The sequence below is a fragment of the Electrona antarctica genome (genome assembly GCF_951216825.1).
Source record: "Electrona antarctica genome assembly, chromosome: 15".
Classification (NCBI taxonomy): Eukaryota; Metazoa; Chordata; class Actinopteri; order Myctophiformes; family Myctophidae; genus Electrona; species Electrona antarctica.
The window spans coordinates 36,750,328-36,770,975 of NC_136796.1; the positions used below are offsets into that span (position 1 = coordinate 36,750,328).

The following is a 20,648-nucleotide window of genomic DNA, read 5'->3' on the forward strand; positions in this document are numbered from 1 at the left end:
TGCCCACTTGCCTCTCGCAATTTTCAAATGCTTCTATATAGCATTCGGAGATTGTGGAATTAAATAGTTGCAAATGGCTGTAGGAACTAGGAAGGTGGTGGGATATGCATATGTAACCATAGCAACGCTGACGCTGGTGCAGCTGAGCAACAAACAAGAGCTTATGTTTCTGTTGTAAAAACTGGAATATTTGGGCGACTTTGCAAGTAACCTGTACCTTGACCTTGTGATAAATGGAAAGACTGTGTCTTGATGAGACTGCCAAACAGGCTGTTGATGACTATTTGGAGTATAGAAGGTTTGTGTTGTTTAATTGTTGGACGTGTTTATACTATAGGCCATAGGCCTACAACAGCTCTCTAATTTTGGAATTTGATTGGTCCTTGATGTAATGCTTACAATAAGAGGCATGGGGAATCTTAATTTCTTTAACTGTATTATGATGATTCCCTTTTTATTTCATAGAAGTCTATATTTGTACATCTCTAAATGTTTCTGATGAATTGAAAATGGAAGACCCTGATATCTTAACTTTTAGTTAAGATCAGTTGGTCAGTGGTAATTTCGGTTAGAAAACAGCCATGAAGGTATCTAAGCTTCTCACCCAAATAAAGCTTTACAAAAGCTATAGGCTTTGTGTTTTATAGGGGATTCACACTGAGAGGGACTGAATCCGTTTCATTGGAACCGTTTCCGAATACGGTTGCCTCACTTGCCTGTTCCCCGATGGCCATGATTCACATTGCCCAAGATTCAACAGCGCACCCGGGTACACTTGCATAACACACTTTAATCCTCCAGGTGGCAGTGTGCTTGATGGCTGGCGCGCACGGACACTGACCATCAACTCTGCGACATGTCTCCAATAAATCCAGACAAACTGCATTGCATTGCCTATGAAATGAAATGAAATGAAATGAAATGAAATGAAATGAAATCTATATTTACCCAGGGTATCTGGGCTAAGCTCAAGAACTTGTTTCCAGCCAGGCCCTGCTCATAGAACACATTTCATCGTAGTGGTTGATGCCTTGTTCAAGGGCATTTCAGCGGTGGTAATTTTAACGTGTCGGACGGCTGGTTCGAACTGGGAACCTTCCGGTATCTAGACCGCGCCGCTATCCGTTCGGCCACCGCTGCCTCTTTGCCTCTTTGCCGTTACTTCACTGTCAGCCTGCCTGCTATTCACTGTGTTAGTTAGTTATGTGCTCCAGTGTCGTGTTTGATATTAGTTTGCTATGGATTCTACTTTAGCATTATTATTATTTTGTTTTACTTTGGAAACTATGCCAAGCAAAGCCCAAGAGCCACGTGTAGTCCGCAGAATAAGATCAGCGCGTACTGCGGTGCTGCGCATATATGCAGATTCAACAGGAGACGTTGAGAAATGCGCTGGTGTTGCGCGTCGTGCAGCGTCTGTGTGGTTTTTTTTTGTTGAAGCTTGGCTCGTCGACTAGAGATTGTCACGTTCTAAAAACAGTCCACTTCCTTCTTTAGGTACGCATGCATTCACATTGGAACGATCCGTATACACTTCAACTGTCTAGAGACCCGCCCCCCATGCGGTCCCGGGGACGGTTGGGCGATCCGCTCCCGGGAACAGTACGCATCATTCACACTACCACAAGTGGTCCCGAGTGCGCACCCGGGACCATAGTGTGAATCGCCCCTTAGCCAACTGTCAAAAAGTCAGTCTGACCTGTTTTCTTATAGTCCAATGACCTGTTGTTTTTTCCCTATCTGACCTGTTTCTCTGGTTCTTTCTTTCTATCTCTGTTCTTCTTCCCTTTCCTGAAAACTGGAAATGATGAGAGCTTGTACGAAAAATAGTTTCACCCACTTATCTTTATATACACCTGTAAACCTGATGAGTCATGGCAATTCAGTTTAACTTGTCTATCTTAACGGATCCTAGATTGCAGCGACTTAACTTGCCACCTGTCACGGTGTCACCACGTTATCACCTTATCAAATATCACCTCACCTCATGTCACCTCACGTCGCCTCCAGTGTTGATTTCGTCGACTAATACTATGATGAAACATTTTCATCGACTACCTTTTTTCACTGACAAAAACTAAATGGAAACTAAATGAAAACTCAGCTCTGACGACTAAAACTAAAAACTGACCATTTATAAGTAATACAAAATACATTTTAGTCCACTAAATCAACTGTAGATTTAGTCGACTAAAATCCTTTGGTATTCAGTCGACTAAAACTAGACTAACACTAAAACATTCCAGGTGACTAAAATGTGACCAACACTAAATGAAAACTATATTCAAAAGACAATGACTAAAACTTGAATCTAAATTTCCTGTCAAAATATGCCTCACCTCACCTCACCTCACCTCACCTCACCTCACCTCACCTCACCTCACCTCACCTCACCTCACCTCACATCACCTCACCTCACCTAACCTCACCTCACCTCTTCATGGCTGCGTTTAATTTTTCATAGGATTGTGGGTGACGACGATGGTGGCAAACTGTTCACTCCAGAGCAATATGAGAAGTACAAGCAGGAGGTAGTACCTCAGAGAACGACGAACCGGTTGTATGTGAGCTACGGAGTGCCGGGAGGAATCGACTGTAAACTTCCTGGTCCCGAGACCCAGTGCTTCTGCACACACCGGTATAAAACACACAGACTACACCTGTGACCAGTGTTGATTGTGGCAGCACATTTTGATTTGAGTTTAGTCATAGTCTTTTGAATAAAATAAGGCTTTCGCCTTTATTTTATATATCTTTTTGATGGAGGGACAGACAGTAGGCTGACAGGAAATGGGGAGAGAGATGGTGGGAAGACATTCAGTAAAGGCCGTCGGGATCGGGAGTCAAACGTGCGGCACACTGCCATACTGGATTACCACACATTTTAGTCATCTGAAATGCTTTAGTGGTTAGTCTAGTTTTAGTCATGCGATTTTATTAGTTGACTAAATCTACACAGTTTTGCTGGCCTTGATGCCGTCGTAATGGCTGATTTTATGCTTGCTGAAAATGGCCGATCTACAAGCTCACAACGCGTCTCAGCGTGACAACATAGTGGACAACATAGGCCTATAGTGAACTGATGTGGTGAATCTCCAGAATACGTGCACATGCAGTACATGCACAAATCCATTTCCACAACAATCACATCCTTTCTGTCTATAACCCTTACTAGTCCGGCAGCCAGGGTTATGGAGTGGGACATTTGGTATATAGTATTTTTTATTGGCCTAAACTATTGTCTATATACATACATTCATGAATCCACTTGCTGACCTGCTGTCAGCGGTGAGCAATTTCTTTTATAGGGGTTTATATGTTAGTTTTGAACAAAAAACACTCCTTGGGCTAAAAACGACCATAGCCACTTGCCCAAAATGTGCTGACCTCATCACATTTGTGATTACGGCTATGGCCGTTTTTAGCCCAAGGAGTGTTTTTGTCACATGCTATATGTTGACATTGACATTTTTGCCTAGTTGTTAATTGTATGCTAGACCCCTATAAAAACATTGATCAATGCTGACAGCCGGTCAGCAAGTGGATTCATGAATATATACATATAGACAATATTTTTTAGGCCAATAAAAAATATATACCAACATTTTCACTTTAAACAAAAGAAGCCTGTTGACTGCCAGACTATACGGCTATTTGGTTACGTTATTATTTGGTGCAATCTCAGCGTTAAAACAATACTGGAGATGTTACCCCGTGTGCATATATCTAATCTATGTTTTATTTTAAAACCCATCTTCCAGATACAAGCAACACAAGACAGACTTTGAGGTGGTGCCGCCTGAGCGACCGCTGGCTCTGCCGTGCCGGGTCCCAGGCTGTCGCTGTCTGGCCTACGAGTACCTTCCCGTTGTCACCGGGTCGCAGCCTGTCCGCTGCAGGTGCAAACACACAGCTCAGGATCACAGCGAGACTGCAGGGCACACGTGCATGAAGTGTGAGTGTGGAATCAGTGTTGTTTTTGGCAGTAAAGTTTGATTTTAGTTTTAGTCATAGTGTTAGTCTAGTTTTAGTCGACTAAATATCATAAGATTTTAGTCGACTAAATCTACAGTTGATTTAGTCGACTAAAATGTATTTTGGCGGCCTTGACGCCGTTGTAATGGCTGATTTTACTAAATAGCCGATCTACAAGCTCACAATGCGTCGCAGCGTGACGTGTTGTGAGCTTGTAGAACTGTTATTTTCAGCATGCAACCAAGTGTAAAATGACTTATACTGGATCTCTTTTTAGTCTAGTTTTTATTTGTTGACAAAATTGTCAATATATTTAGTCTTAGTGTTAGTCTCCATAGCTTAGTTTTCATTTAGTTTCCATTTAGTTTTCGTCAGTGAAAAAGGGTAGTCGACAAACATTTTTCATCTTAGTTTTAGTCGACGAAATCAACACTGTGTGGAATCCCCCCATACTGTTTATGAAAGACTCCTGTAGTCAACGCTCTCTAATGCCCCTAAACGTTTAGGTGCATCCTACCGTGGCATTTATGGATTACCCACCCGCCAAACACAAAGGTGCATGTCTACATAAAATAAACTAAAACGTCAGATTTACAGTAATTGCCGGTGTGCCCACTCAGGTGTTACACAGATGAATTTCACACCCTTTAAGTATAGCTGTACATTCTCATCCCAACATGTACTTATAGTGATTATATCTTCTTATTTCTCAGGCTCTTCCTGCTCTGGGTTTCGGAGCCCATACACCTGTGGGTGCGGCCAGCCGAGCTCCAACCACCAGACACTGGTGAGAATGTCATGCACAGTACGAGTACGAGCTTGTAGGTCTGCTATTTCATTGAATATATATTCTTTCAGCGCGAACGTTTTTAACTCAAATATTTGCTTCTGGGGGGTTCCTGGAACAACATATTTTCAGATGGGGTCGGCGGCCAATTACATATAATTCTGGGGGTCCTTGACATGAAATAGTTTGAGAACCACTAATATAGAAACAACAACACAAGACATTTTGTAGAATTGTCCTCAGGTCTAAATGAGTTAACCAAACTATAATAGGAAGAAACCAAGAGCATCCTATTCTGTAATATGTCATATCCATGTCATAGATGAAAACTCAGCGGCAATAGCAGATCTACAAGCTCGGTATGCATCGCAAGTTTGTAGATGGGGTATTTTCTACGAAGACATAAGGTGTAGAGGGAAAAGAGGAGCGTGCCCGGCTAGGGTCTAAGTCCAAAAGATAGATTGTGATCTGCGACAGGCGTTAATTATCCCCCTTGAGTATAAGATGGACTACGATATTTCTAAAGGTACAATATAGTTTGTTATAGATGGCAATTGTAATGTATTACGAGTCCGACATATGAGGTCTATAGAGCGTCGCAGTCCCGCCTCCTACCCTGGACCAGGAAATGAAACCCAATGCATTTTTCCCATAGACATTTCTTAAAGTATTTATTTAAAGACGGTTACACCGCGGACAAAGCCAACTCGAGTCGTGACAACTCATGACAACACAAACAATATTTTGGACCAAACAAATAATTACAAAAGAAAAACAACAAAAAAGTGTTGTAACCTGCCGTTTTTTTCTTCTTTGTAATTATTTGTTTGGTCCAAAATATTGTTTGTGTTGTCATGAGTTGTCACGACTCGAGTTGGCTTTGTCCGCGGCGTAACCGTCTTTAAATAAATACTTTAAGAAATGTCTATGAGGAAAATGCATTGGGTTTCATTTCCTGGTCCAGGGTAGGAGGCGGGACTGCGACGCTCTATTAGCCAGGGATCCTTTAAAAAAATTAAAGAGAATGCCCATTGAATGTGAAGACAGACCTCTGTGGACAGATGTATATGGATGTGGTCCATATTCCTTCTCAAACACAAGTGGATCATGGAAAGACAGAGACTGCTCTGGAGACAGCTATACATATCTACTAATTCTATTTACCCCTCTATTTTTCATTCCAAGTGTGTTATATGCATCTTACCTGTATATGTAATGCCAGCGCTGCTATTCCAAACTATTTTCAGCAATGGGATACATTTTTCGGGGGGGTGGGTAGATCTCGTTGAGCTGGTCATTTTGAACGTAGCGCTCAAGTCAAAAAGTGTGGGCACTGGGCACCCCTGGTCTAAGTGGTTAAAGAAAGAAATACTGTAAATATCAAGCTGCTTAAAGGAAAACCATGAGACATAGATAAAGAAATTAATGATTGTGGTTCCCAAAGTGGGGTCCAGGGACCTTCAAGGTTCCTTGAGTGGGTTCCAAATGGACCCTTACAGGACTGTAACTCTGAGAGAGTGTAGAAATGGATCCAAATGGAACCATGGTGGTTCCATTTATACACTCTCGGAGTAATGGGGGGTCCTTGAAATTAAAACGTTAAATAAATTACAAAATCAATGAGCCACTTAAAAATGGGCCGTAAATTATTTCCCTCTATTCAACCTGTAGGTTGAGACGAGACAAGAACGGGGCATGCGAGGTAGACCGGTGGGTGGAGATGTTCCGTACATGGCCATGGGCGGGCTCACTGGCTTCAGCTCCCTGGCAGATGGCTACCTCAGACTAGACCACAGCGGAGCAGGTATGGGCTTCAGCTCCATGGCAGATGGCTACCTCAGACTAGACCACAGCGGAGCAGGTATGGGCTTCAGCTCCATGGCAGATGGCTACCTCAGACTAGACCACAGCGGAGCAGGTATGGGCTCCAGCTCCCTGGCAGATGGCTACCTCAGACTAGACCACAGCGGAGCAGGTATAGGCTTCAGCTCCCTGGCAGATGGCTACCTCAGACTAGACCACAGTGGACCAGGTATAGGCTTCAGCTCCCTGGCAGATGGCTACCTCAGACTAGACCACAGCGGAGTAGGTATAGGGTGACGAGACATCCCGCTGTCAAGCTGGGTCAGTGCCGTGCACAAGTGAAAAAATGGCACCTTGTGCAGCACGTGGAACCGCCGTCTGCCTTAATAGTGTGAGATTCATAGATTTTGGGCCATAAATATATCACCATGTGCCACATACTGTACACTGCACAAAACAAACAAAAAATTAACAAACTTATAGTAGAGGGAAAAAACAAGTGAATCTAGTAGTATAGAGCCCTTGGAAAACCTGTCAACTAAAAAGATTTACCATTCCGAGATATGAGAAAGTGACCTTGATTATGACATTGACCATTTACCTTGCACGTCCTCCGAACTGTCTCTGCTGTGCTATGTTTTGAGTGAACCAGAAATACTGTATAGGAAATAATTAAATCACCCTTAAAAACTATTGGTTTAAGCGGTATATGTGGTTTAAGAGGTTAATTGCGTGCCTGTGTGTGTGTGTGTGTGTGTGTGTGTGTGTGCGTGCGTGCGTGCGTGTGTGCGTGTGTGTGCATGTCTTTATTTTTTTATTTAGGTGCACCTCCCATCTCTGTGCTGTCTCCAGAGCAGTCTGGGTCTTTCCATCCACATGTGTTTGAGAAGGCATATGGAACTACCTCATCATCTGTCCACAGAGGTCTGTCTTCACATTCAATGGTCGATCATTCTCTTTATTTTTTTAAAAAGGATCTCTGGCTAATAAACCTCATATGTCGTAATACATTACAATTGCCTCTATAACAAACATTAAAACTTTAAAAAAAAAAAAACTTAAACTTTTAGAAATTTATTTTAGAAGGTGCTGTTCACACCTTGCATTAGAATGTCTTTCAAATGTATCTCAGGTATCTCCAGTGTTGATTTCGTCGACTAATACTATGACGAAAAAAATCACTTCCATTATAACATTTTAAGGAAATGATAAATATATATAATAAAACATAATATTAAACATAATGTGGAGAAAGAAAATGGGGAGGTACTTCCTTGGCCTACTGGCAACGTGCACAAGACAACTGTCCCGCATGGAGCGTGACATTTTGAGGGGCAGGTGCTCAAGTGAAAAAAAGGCACCTTGTGCGGCGCGTGGAACCGCTGTCGGCCTTAATAGGGTGTGAGATTTATAGATTTTGGAACATAAATACTATATTAGAAGCTTTTAATCCAGAATTGATCGATGGCATCATGGGCTCATATACTGTACACACTGTACAAAACAAAAATAAAATGAACAAACTGTACAAAATGACAAACTTTCAAAAGGGCACATTGCTGTCCAGAGGGCAAAGGGGCAGGTGCTCTAGCACCAATTAGTGTCTATCTGTGCACGTCCCTGCATGGGGACAGCGGTTTGCGACGTTAGCCCGGGACAGGCAAACAGACACACACATAGACAAGACCGAGTGATCAGGTCATAAGAATTGTGGAGGACAAATTGAGTGTGTTCACACCTGTACTTAAAGCTGTCCACTTGTGGTCAGATCACCCATGGATACATTTTAATGCCAAGTCTGAACTGGCCCGCAATTCAATGGGCTCAAATCTGCCTGTCTCACAGTTCATGCGAGACAGAGAAAGCTGTGCGTCCTCCGAACTGTCTCTGCTGTGCTATGTTTTGAGTGAACCACTATTACTATTACAACAAAGAATTATAGATTTGATCCATCATTTGATCCACACAGATCCAGTGTCAAAGGTGAACCAGTCCTTGCCAGACACAAGGACAAGAGAGGAGAAAGACATGGCATACTTTGAGAGCTGCTACCAGGAGAGGGTGAGGATATCTCTCTAAAAGCTCAAACCCAGAGCCATTAGCGTAAAACAGAGATACGACATTGAGGGGGCAGAAAACAGCCCGGTCACGTGGTTCACTGACACTGAAAAGCCTATAGACTCCAATGCATTCCGTAAACTTCCGGTTCAGGCCTTTGTCACTATTCGCCAATAGAAGTATATGTAAGGACTGGCCCCATGAAGTGAACGGAGTTGTCGTAACTCTGTCTTAATCTATGGCTTGCCCAAGAGTTGCAACTGTTTTAAGGTCAACCACACCAATGCAACTCCTTGAGTTGCAAGGAGATGCATTGGTGTAGTTCAGGGGGTCTCAACCTGGGGGCCGCGACCCCTTGGGGGGGGGGGGGGGGTGCCAAATTATTTTGAGGGCTCCCCAGATTATTTTCCAAAAAAAAGAAAAAATATTTTATTTTTTTGGCAACTGAATGGCTGGAAAATGGAAATTAAGAGTTTACATAGTACACTATAGTACACGCATAAACATGCCAAAGCATTTTCGGGGGGAATTTCCGGGGGTCCCCAGCCAAAAACCTGTTGCCCCTGTTGCAACTGGTGTGGTTTGGGCTTAAACATCCACCTGAGGGCAGCAGAGGGCAGTGGAGCAGTGAACAGCACTGTGCAGAAGAGTGTCATGATGAGCTGTGCCCAGGGTAAAATAGTGCACAATAGTGGAACCACTTCTCTCTTATGCTTAATTTATGCTCCCTTGTACAACGGTGTTGTGGGCCGAAAATGGCCAATGTACAAGCTCACAATGCTACGACAAAGGATGAATCAGGAATACTCAAAACCGAATTAACTACCAATGAAGGGCCATTATAAATTTATAATCTATAAATGTCTCTCTATGTCTGTAATCTGTAATCTACATAACCCGAGAACCGTTTTCCCCACCGACTTCAAATTTCCACACCACCACAGGGAGTGCAGTGCCCGGTTGTCCAGAACCAGCACAAAAGCCTCCGCCCGGGCTCCGGACCGGGCCCAAATCCAGATGTTCTGACATCACAATGAGGCGCGACATCGCCCTTTATTAGCCAATTGATCACACCTGATCACCCCCAACGGGCACTGATCACCCCTAGATCTCCATATGGAGCTGGCCTGTTCTGACATCACAATGATGTTCTGACATCACAATGAGGCGCGACCTCGCCCTTTATTAGCCTGATCACCCCCAACGGGCACTGTTCTAGTGATTTATAAATCTCTAATGATTGACGATGATCTATACATCTAGGTATTGGTCCACTGTTTTCAACACCATTCCTTTGAACCGAAGAGTACTGCTGGTTTTCAGTCTGTCCAACCAGGACTAATTTAGACGTGGGTAGGCGAATGCAACTGACTGTGGTAGAATAGACCTAGAACATAGCTGTAGTTTACATGACTTTGTTTTCCTCATGTGACATCCCTTAACGCTGCTGCTGTGTCTGTTTCAGTTGAAGGCTGAGAAAATGTCCTCACGGGCCAACCGGGCTCCTACCAAACCATCTAGGACTTTACCTGGCAAGAAGGCATGTCACAAACAGTGACATATACAGTACACACACTCCTTTATGGCTGTGAATGCTGGACACTAACACAATCCCTACAGAAATCCCTGGATGGGTGCTACACCAGAATGTTACGTGTGGTACTGAACATCAACCAGGACGAGCACATCACCAACAAGCGTCTGTATGGAGCATTACCTAGTGTATCAGAGAAGATAGCAGTAAGGAGGATGAGACTAGCTGGCCACTGCCACCGACACCAAGAACTCCCGGCCAAAAAGCTTGTACTGTGGGAACCAACACACAGGCATCGATCGAGAGGACGTCCCACACCTACCTATGTGGACGTACTAAAGAAAGATGCTGGTGCAGAAAGCACAAATGAGCTGGCCAGATGTATAGAGAACCGAGATGACTGGAGACGCCGATGGAGGGCTCGTCTGAGGACGACGTAGAGAGACACTGCTCATCAAAGAACTCTTACACGGAAAAAGCACACAAACCGCCAATGAAATCAATCCTGTGTTAAACTGGCACCCATCATCCGCCCATCAGACATTACAAACAACAAATCAATGTGCGTGCGTGCGTGCGTGCGTGCGTGCGTGCGTGCGTGCGTGCGTGCGTGCCTGCGTGGGTGACTGTGTGTGCGTGCAGGTGTGTGTATAGCCTTTGTGACAGCTATGGAAGAGCAATCAATTCAAACTTTAGATAAAAATTGTATTATCTAAGATTTTGGATATGTTGTCTAGACTAGATTCCAAACGGAGATACCTTTCCCCTTCCCTCCATTTACACAGGTTTACATGAACCATATGAAATGTATTGTGGGACATGATTCCAACATCTTAAGTTTGTCTACAATATCTTTGAAGAAAGCTATGCCAGTATGCCTATATTAAGCACTGGCAGCCTCACAAATTATACCTCGCCTCAAACAACAAGAAGACATGAAAACTTCCATCAACATGTTCTAGTTGTGGGCTCACTCCAGCGAGAACAGCCACCTTTGTTTTGGCATCTAACTAGCCTATACTTTGTGCTAGAAATCTAGTTCAAACTTCAACATGTTCAGCTTCATGCGGTTACCAGGCTGTGGTGGCACTGAAAATATGAAAATATCCACGGGAGGATATGCATGAGCTTATAGGCGAGGGGAAGTTGTTTTTGGCACTTCTGTGGTTTACATAAGTACAGACAACACTAATATGAACTTCAAAGTGATTGAAAAACATCTGTGGCAATACATTTAAAAAGCCTGTAATACTTCATGGCTTAATCAAAGTTACAAACACGCCAACACGCTTCAGCCATTAAGGGCTTCATCTGGGCATGTGTAAAGAGTGCCTCAGATCTTTTTCAATAACTTTGAACTACTCAGATCCCCAAACTGAAGAGCACTACACTCACCTTTTTACACCCAAGCAGCACGCTGCACGCACTCCTTCTTGACTAATAGCAACTTCTTCGATCCCAATACCCAAATGCCTTTTGATGTTTTCAGTGGTGTTTTACAGGGACATTTCTCAAAGAGAAAACCAGCACTCAAGCACTTGAGTGCTGGTTTTCTCTTGGAGAAAAATGTTCCTGTAAAGTTACTTACGCGACCGCGCACCCAAAGATGCTGCTCAGTGTTTAAAAGCAACTGGAGTCGTGCGAGCTATGACCCTGATAAAATGTTTTCAGTGGTGGAAAGTAACTAAGTACATTTATACTTATGCACTGTACTTTACATTTGAGGTATTTGTACTTGAGTATTTCCAATTTCCAATATTTTTTACTTCTACTCCGCTACATCTCAGAGGAAAATATTGTACTTTTGCTCCACTACATTACAAAACATTCATTTTGACACATTGTGAGCTTGTAGATCTGCTACATTTTAGTGTAGTTTTTATTTGTTGACGAAATTGTCAATAGGCCTTAGTTTTAGTCATCATAGCTTAGTTATCATTTAGTCTCCATTTAGTTTTCGTCAGTGAAAAAAGGTAGTCGAAGAACATTTTTTGTCATAGTATTAGTCGATAAAATCAACATTGCATCAAACAGCTATACGCTCTGGCTGTGGCCCCCTTATTTTATTGCAAATTGCTTAAAAAGGTAGAAGTAAATAAAGCTAAAATAGCTGCGACACGTTGTGAGCTTGTTGATCTGTTATTTCGCTATTTGTTTTTAAAATTGGGGATTTATTTACTTTTATTTAAATTTTTTACAATGATGACATGAACGTATGTCTGAGAGAGAGAGAAAGAGAGAGAGAGAGAGAGAGAGAGAGAGAGAGAGAAAAAACACGTCATGCACCCACTCAACTTGTTATCAAAATAAGAGCATCATCAGGATCACAGAGTCTGGTGCTTGGTGATGAGACCAGGGTTTTAATTGACCTGATAGAGAGATGTACTGCCTCGATTGATTCATCTCATTCCTCACAGCAGATCAGCACTGAAGGAAGGAAAGCCATTTCATCTGATCTAATATGACTGCGGTGTGAAACAGGTCATCCTTTTTTTCTCCATAGCCATAGGTGTGATGTATTGAAGTGGGAAATCACATTTAAAGAGCCTATATGAAACATTCACTCCTACTCATATGTTCTAAGTATGTTGGGCTAGCCTTGTCACCCTGGATCATCATCTTCTAGATCTAGATTATTATGGCAGTATCGGAGATACTGTGTTACACCCCTACACCACCAGTGCTCACCTGGGGGAAAGACGTGCGTGCGTGCGTGCGTGTGTGCGTGCGTGTGTGACAATGACAGTGACAGGTGGTCTTAAGGTAAAGCAACCAGGGATATGCCTGCAGGCTGCCATGGATGCACCTGTGTCCCCAGTACAGAGCCAAGTCGTGAAGGTATAAAAAGTGTTTGGTCTGAAAGCTGACACTTCAGATTCACCCTGTGTACATGATGATGGTAGGTAGGTAGGTAGGTAGGTAGGTAGGTAGGTAGGTAGGTAGGTATGTATAGGTAGGTAGGTAGGTAGGTAGGTAGATAGATAGATAGATAGATAGATAGATAGATAGATAGATACCATAGAGTAGACAGACATACTCATTTCCTCTGTAGCATGCATGTAAAAAGCATTTAAAGCATTTTAAACTGAGTAGCCTAGTGCAGTAGTGCACCCTTTTTTTCTGTGACAGATGTAGAGACTGACTCAGAGGACAGATACAAAAGTGGCAATTATGCCGTGCAAGTAAATACTCAATTACCACAGCGACAGTTAGTGAAAGCACACACTGACTTAACTGGAGAGAGAAATGGCACAAAGAAACAGAGGTGCAAAAATAGAATAAGAGGCATTGAGAGAAGGGGGAAAGGGTGGAACAAATATAAATATTAAAAAGTGTCAGACATTGTCGAAACTAAACTACACTAGACGGTAGACACTAGACTTGCACTAGTTTTCTTTTAGTTTTTTCTTTTATTTATTTTTCTATTACAGAGAAGTAGGGGAGGGGCGGGGGATTCTACTAACAACAACCGTGTTCAAGGAGTTAAAGTTAACTTGTATTTGACCAAAGGAATTCTTTTAGGTTAGTTTTGAATTTGGTTGGTATATCACTTGTTACCGTGGAGAGAGTAGTTTTCACATACAGTATCTAGATTTTTGTAGCATGCCTGGATATGCTTTCCTTGTTTTAGGTTCTTGTTTCAGTAAACATTTATTTGAAGATAATTACATTTCTTACATAGCCTACAGTAGATTGGCTATTTTGATAATCAAACCTAAAATGTAATGTTTCTGTCAGTTGTAAAGTACAACAGACCATGACAAGACTAGAGTACTAAGAAAGAAAAAGAGAGAGGTCAAATTCAAATAGTTTGTTGTTATTAATCATATAAATGTGTACATTATGTCATATAATAACCAGTTCAGCAAAGGGGCAAATAGCTGCCCTAAACTATGAGATTGCAGGTCAGCTATGTTACAAGAGAGATAGACAATTGTGTTCATTCATATAAATTAAATCTGGAACATATTTGGCTTTAACTGCTTCAACTATCATTATAAGAGGACAGTTCTTTTAAGCCGTAAATATCTGAAGCCTATTTCTTTGCCCCTGCATTCCAATTCAGACTGACCTTTAAAATATTCGTAATTTGCAGGTCTGCAGGGTGAGAAGGTGCAGGTATGGAGAAGTATCACACCCTTGAGTTCTAATGCCTTTGAGTGGGTTTTAATGAGTTCATAGGCCCACTTATAAGCACCTTGAGCACTCCTTCACTACCCAGTGCTCTTTGGCAATGCACACGGCTGGATTGGGTATATTAGACAACATTTGAAGTGATCACCACAGAACTCATGCACATGGAAATCCCAGGTGTTAATTTAATTCTGAGAGTGTACAAGTGGACCCTTATAGGGCCCTATATTCAGAGAGGTCAAAATAGAAAACGCTGTAAAACTAGAATACATGACTAGTTTAGCACAGTGGTTCTTGTGGTGGTTTCGCACTGGTACCTGAAGTTTGCATTTGACTATGAAATCAGGACCTCTGTTAAATATATGTATTTGCTGTGCAGATGGGACAACTATATATACAACAACTGTTTCGACTCTGGTCCGGAAATGAAAAAACTAAAAATAACTCGTGTCCTTCACACAGACTAATAGACTCCATGCTTGCGACATAATTAAACGCAGGCATGGTTGGCCTGACAACTTTTATTATCGTTACTGATACCAAAGTCCATCTAAGGTCATGGATCCTGTGACCTTCTAGGCTCACAACTGAGACCGACACAGGTGCAGGATGCAACCTCGCCGCTCAACTCTGCACCCGTCAATCATGTTGTTCTATATCTAGATGCACTTGAACCTGACAGAGAGAGAATATACACTCACTCTGCGTCCACCTGAGACACTGATGTGAACATAAAGAAAATGGGCCATCATATAATGAGCATTAGTGAGGCACTTATATGAAGATAAGGTTGAAGTGCTCCTTTAAGAGTACTTCAAAGACAGTGGCTCCCAAACTTTTTCCATGTCAAGGACCCCCAAAATGATACTCATTAGCCTGGGGACCCCCCCCCCCATTTGAAAATATATGCCAATAAGGACCCCCATAAGAGAAGATGTTTGCGGCTCTAGCAGTGATTATAACAGTAATTTTCATTTCAAGGGTCCCCGGTTTGACCTGAATTAGGCCCCCATTTAATGGCATTTCTATCTTTGGGACCCCAATGTATATTGTAAAATCTAAGTTAATTTAACTCTGAGTGGAGAGTTACAGACCCATATCCACTATCATTTAGCTGAGGACCCCCTGGAACTCCCTCAAGGACCCCTAGGGGTCCCAGGGCGCCAGTTTGGGAACTGTAAGATACAGCAGGGTAAAACTTAAAACGTCACATAATGAACATAGTATACAGCCCTCTATAATAGCCTGCACTACGCAGGACAAAACACATTCAAGGACATCGAGTGCCAAAGATAAATCAGTACACAGAAAGGATTGTGTGCACATCTTATGCCTGCATTTAGGCCAGGTGCTGGGCGTCAAGGCATCAAGGCGAGACTCAAGGAGAAGGCAGAAACATCCGCACACTAATTTAGAGCGCCAATTAAGGACTTACTTTATTTAAATGGCAAAAGCCGCAACATTTCGACCAGTGAAGCACCGATGTATCGGTCCACATATAGGTATCGGCCAATATATTTCCTGTTATCAGTCAATATCGGTATCGGTAAATAAAACTGACATTAACCGATGGCAGTAGCCGATGTTTATCTGTTGTTGATAAGCATACATTTTGCATGGGCTATGTTGGTGTGTTGGTCTACCAAGTTGTAGATTCTGAACATGTATTTCTTGTATTGAAGATGTACAGTTTCCCTGGCACAAAAGGGGGAAATAAAAACAACAAAAACGAAATAACATATCAATATCGGATATCGGCTAAAATGTTATTTTAAACATCGGCTATGGGCCAAGAATTTTCATATCGGCGCATCCATAATTCAGGTCTTCATCAGGCAAAATAAGTATATTGCCTGATGGATATTTATTTTTGCCTGATGAAGACCATTTAAATAAAGTAAGTCCTTGGAGCTCTAGTGTGAGGATGTGTTCTTCCTTCTCCGAGATAAATCAGTACACATCCCACACTGGTGACATTTTCCTTATTTCTAATTATGTATTTACAACTATTATCAGTCACACACCTGCAGTGAGCTGTAAGCTTGCTTCGTGAACGTGATAGCAGGAGCATTTGACTCGCTTTTCTTGTCAGGCAGCATCCCACAAAGTCAAACCGGAGGCTGCCTGCAGGGGCTAAATAATAACAGTGGTTGCTTATGAAACACATTGTTACAGTACAATTTTACTGTCAGTGTTGCATGCTATACACAGTAGGCTATACTATACAGATGTGGACAGTAACAAAGTACATTTTCTTTCGGAGTATCTGTGCTTTACTTCAGTATTTGGCATTTTTGGATAATATGACTTGCACTATATTTCCAAGACATACATTTTGCTTAGCAAATAGCAGAGCTACAGGCTTGCAATGTGTTGCATCGCTACATTTTACTTAGCAAATAGCAGAGCTACAGGCTCGCAATGTGTTGCATCGCCACATGTTGTGAGCTTGTAGATCTGCTATTACACTATATTTGAAATAGCTAATAATATTTATAGTTTTTGAAACTGTGGAAACTCTTTTGAGATTTCTTGGGACAGTGAAAATGTACTTTTTAATTTAATTCAATTTAATTAAAAAGGTAAACTCAAGCATACATTTTACGGAGGAACTTTCAAATCCATGAAGGGGTGCCCTGGGCGCAGCCATAGCTGAGGTGTCACATTAAGCGCAGCTTGACACAGGGACATGGGTGTAAAGCCCTAACCACACCAGAGTTGCAACATGCAACTACTTGCAACCTAATTTATTCCCAATGGCAGTTGCAAGGAGTTGCATTGGTGTGGTTTGGGCCTAAAAGGGAGATGTTTTGACTAGTGCAGGTGCGAGATGTTAAGCTTGCTGCCTTCGTCTGTAAGTAATCGATCTTCTACGCAGTACCTGTCTACTACCTGTCTTCAGAATCATCGTTTAGCATAGAGTACACTTTTGTGGAACAGTTGAACTGGTGTGCGCCTATTGTGTGTTGCAGTGTAAAAGAAGAAGACGATTGACCAGAAGCACCATGCAGGCTGGCTTTCCCCCATGACGTCTCAGCACTTTAATATATTCCCCTCTGAGTACTGTATTGCAATTTGCAAGTGACTTGGATGAGATTTTAAAGGAGTTATTGGTTGTTTTGCTTTGCTTTTCGTTAATTGGTTATTTTTAGGATTTAACAACTTTACTGAGTTTCACAGAAATATGCACCTCGCATTTTTACACAGTATACACTTTAATTATATATGAATGTGTTTCTCAAGAGTTGGTCAGTAATTGATGAAAAGTTGCTATGTGACTCATTCGGTCACAGGCCACACTTTGATTGGTTGAACAATCAGGCTTAGCAGTTTCCGGAGAATGTTAATGACAGAAAAACATATTTAACAATATATTATTACATAAATATAACGGTATTGGTGCATGACGGCCCATCAGAATGAACACAATACATGAATTAGTCCCAGACAGTGCATTTGCATAATAATACCACAAATGGTGTTGTAGTATATAAGAATAATGATCTCCTATATAGGCAAAATAGGCCTTGGATATAACAGGCCAATTTTCTTTTATTCTCATACCTCAGTCCTATTATTATTTATGAATAACATGACAGATTTATGCGGGGGCGCCAATAACCGAGTGGCCATAGCACATATTGTACCACATAGGCTCAGGGACGGATTAACCCCCACGAGAGCCCCTGGGCCGGTACGTTTTGCAGGGCCCCCATAGCACGCGCGCGCGCGACATTTCCGTGATTTTCCGTGTTTTTAATCATCTTTTTTACCTAAATTTAACTAAATCAATTGCCAATGAAGGTCCCCAGGAGCCCTTTTCAGGGCATCAAATCTATTACCGCGCAGTCCAGTTTATCTGAAGGGCCCCTGAGAGCCAAGGGCCCCTGGGCCATGGCCCCACTGGCCCAATGGGTAATTTGTCCCTGCATAGGCTCTGACGCCTGACAGGAGTGTCCTGCAGGTTTGGCACATTTGCTGCTGCATGTCACTCCTCGTCTCTCTCCCTGCTTCCGGCGTTGAGGGGCGAGAGCCTTTGAGGTGCGTCTGCGGCCCACAGTGTGCCCACCCACAATGACAACATGGGGTCTGGCAGTCAGGAAACCAAGGATACAGGCCAGCCTGGTGGAGATTATGATGCTATGAAAGGCTGAGCTGAAGTCAATAAACAGCAGCCTGAATGTATAACTCTGGGTTGAATGAACACTCACAGCTTTTGCTGTGAGTCATACAGGAATTCAAAGTTCAAGGCGGAACACAAGCCCGCGGGGGGGGGGGGGGGGGGGGGGGGGGCGACGACGACGACGACGACAACACACAAATATGCCTCTGAATGGGGGTTAAATGAAGTAGCCTACCAATGATGCAGAGAAAGCTATTCAAAGGCGTGTTTGAAGTTTTATTGAGGAATCTTATTAGAGGATATGATAGTGTATCTGTATTGAGATTTAGCTGGCACATCTCGATATAGCACACACCTTTTGTTCACATTTATCCCAGAATCCTTTTTGCTTTCTCTCTTCACAAAACGATTATGAGCTGCATGTGAAATAAAATTAGCGGGCTGATTCAATCATATAAGAGCCTATTTGAATTCTATAGATTCATGAGCCCTCGAGCCGACGTCACAGGCAACGAGACTTACCCTATTCTCTATTTCATTGCAGGTTATCCATGCAGGAGCAGATGGGAACATTCATCTCACGGCTGTATACAATAATAATAATGAGTCCAACTCTGTGTGTGATATTTGCGAAGTGTATATCATGAACAATCCTCAGTGTCAGTGTGTATATGTGCCTGCTTGGTGTGTGTCTGTGTTTTTGTGTATATGCGTACGTGCAACCCCATGCATGTGCCTGCTGTGTGAGTGTCTATGCATTTTATGTTTTGACTTATTACTCTCAGAGTTAAATTTACACTGGGGATTTGTGTATATAGGGACTCGTTGTAAAAGAGCATGCATGCTCAGACAACCCTATAATAAATTATAGATGATTATATTCCATCTTCTCTGAGAATGTATTATTCCTGTGTTACGCCTTCCATATAAACAATATGAACATGATGTGTTTAAGCAAATAGCTTATGGTTGTTACTTGTCACTATAGTTTGGTGGAAGCATCCTCATGGTTTGAAACCATAAATCTCTCATAATAAGTGTTGTCTCGCAGCTTTTGTACTTCTGTTTAATATTGGCTACGTATAGCAGGTATGTGGGTAACCTGGGTATACTGTAGGGTATACTGTAGACCAATAGTGGGTCACGACCCATTTGTGGGTCACAGACCAATTTGTATTGGTCACGACTCGAGGAAAAATCCCATTTGAACATAGCCTCAAATTGCACCTTCTAAAACGTAATTGTGTTGTTGTATGCATGGAACATAACCTACTGTGAAGCTGTTCACAAAAATGTTTACCTAACTTTGCTACTACAGCGAAAACAAACATATGCACATGTACTATCACATACCGTATGTTACTACTTTCATTAAAGGACCAAGCAGTCCTGAAAGGACTTGGTCCTTTATTGTTTGTTTTTGTTTGTTTGTTTTTTCCATCTCCTCCCATCTCCTTCCGCCAAAAATAGCAGTTCTGGCTGAACCGTGCAGTCGGTTTTCGTGAAACTCGGAAATATGGTATAGGGCCATGCCAAACGTTGAGGATGCGAAGCCCACAACCATTGGCCAAAGGGTGGCGCTATAGCACTCAATTGAAAATGCAAACTTTGAACGCGCATAGCTCATAGCTGACCGTTTGACCGTCAGCAATGAAACCTCGACACACATAGGCGTCTCCTCATACCGAACAAGTTTCATGCTCTTACTTTTGACCTCTGACCTCTAGATCACCCACCATTTTGTTTTTTTATGAAAATCAGTTAAAATGCATCTCCTCAGGATCTTTGATCAAAATGCACGAAAAGTTCTAGTGAACTTTGGACCTATACGGGAAAGTATAGTACTTTTTTTAACTGAAAAACTGAAGGTTTTATGAGCCAATGAAAATTGCCCCACCCCCACACGGACCCCCGGGGACACCCTGCACACGGTTACTTCTCTACCGTTTCGGACGTGGGGGGTAACTGTAACAATACATGTATAGTTGCACCGCTCAGTTCACACAGGTGTGATTTTTTACTTTAATTTCAAAAATTGCAGTGGAAGGCCTAATGCATTGTTATTTATAATATACATTTTTAAGCAAATACTCACTTAGTTGCGTTATTTTGACCAGGAGCAGCAAATGGCTATATGCCTATATGCATGGGGTTGAGACTTTGTCCTGCATGTCCACCGCTGCGCCTAACTCACATATTAATCACTTGCAGGTGTTTCACTTCTATCAATAAAT

At 42.3% G+C, this 20,648-nt stretch overlaps 1 protein-coding gene across 1 annotated transcript; it reads left to right on the forward strand.

Moving 5' to 3' along the window:
* Nucleotides 1–233: 233 nt before the first annotated feature.
* On the forward strand, nucleotides 234–10,181 carry LOC306938444 (protein FAM221A-like; the record flags this gene model as incomplete). The annotated part of the gene is made up of 7 exons (XM_079522622.1): nucleotides 234–298; nucleotides 2,465–2,638; nucleotides 3,762–3,955; nucleotides 4,689–4,762; nucleotides 6,434–6,566; nucleotides 8,535–8,626; nucleotides 10,089–10,181. 7 exons carry the CDS (start codon nucleotides 234–236, stop codon nucleotides 10,179–10,181), a joined length of 825 nt encoding a protein of 274 aa, XP_079378748.1.
* Nucleotides 10,182–20,648: the final 10,467 nt, after the last annotated feature.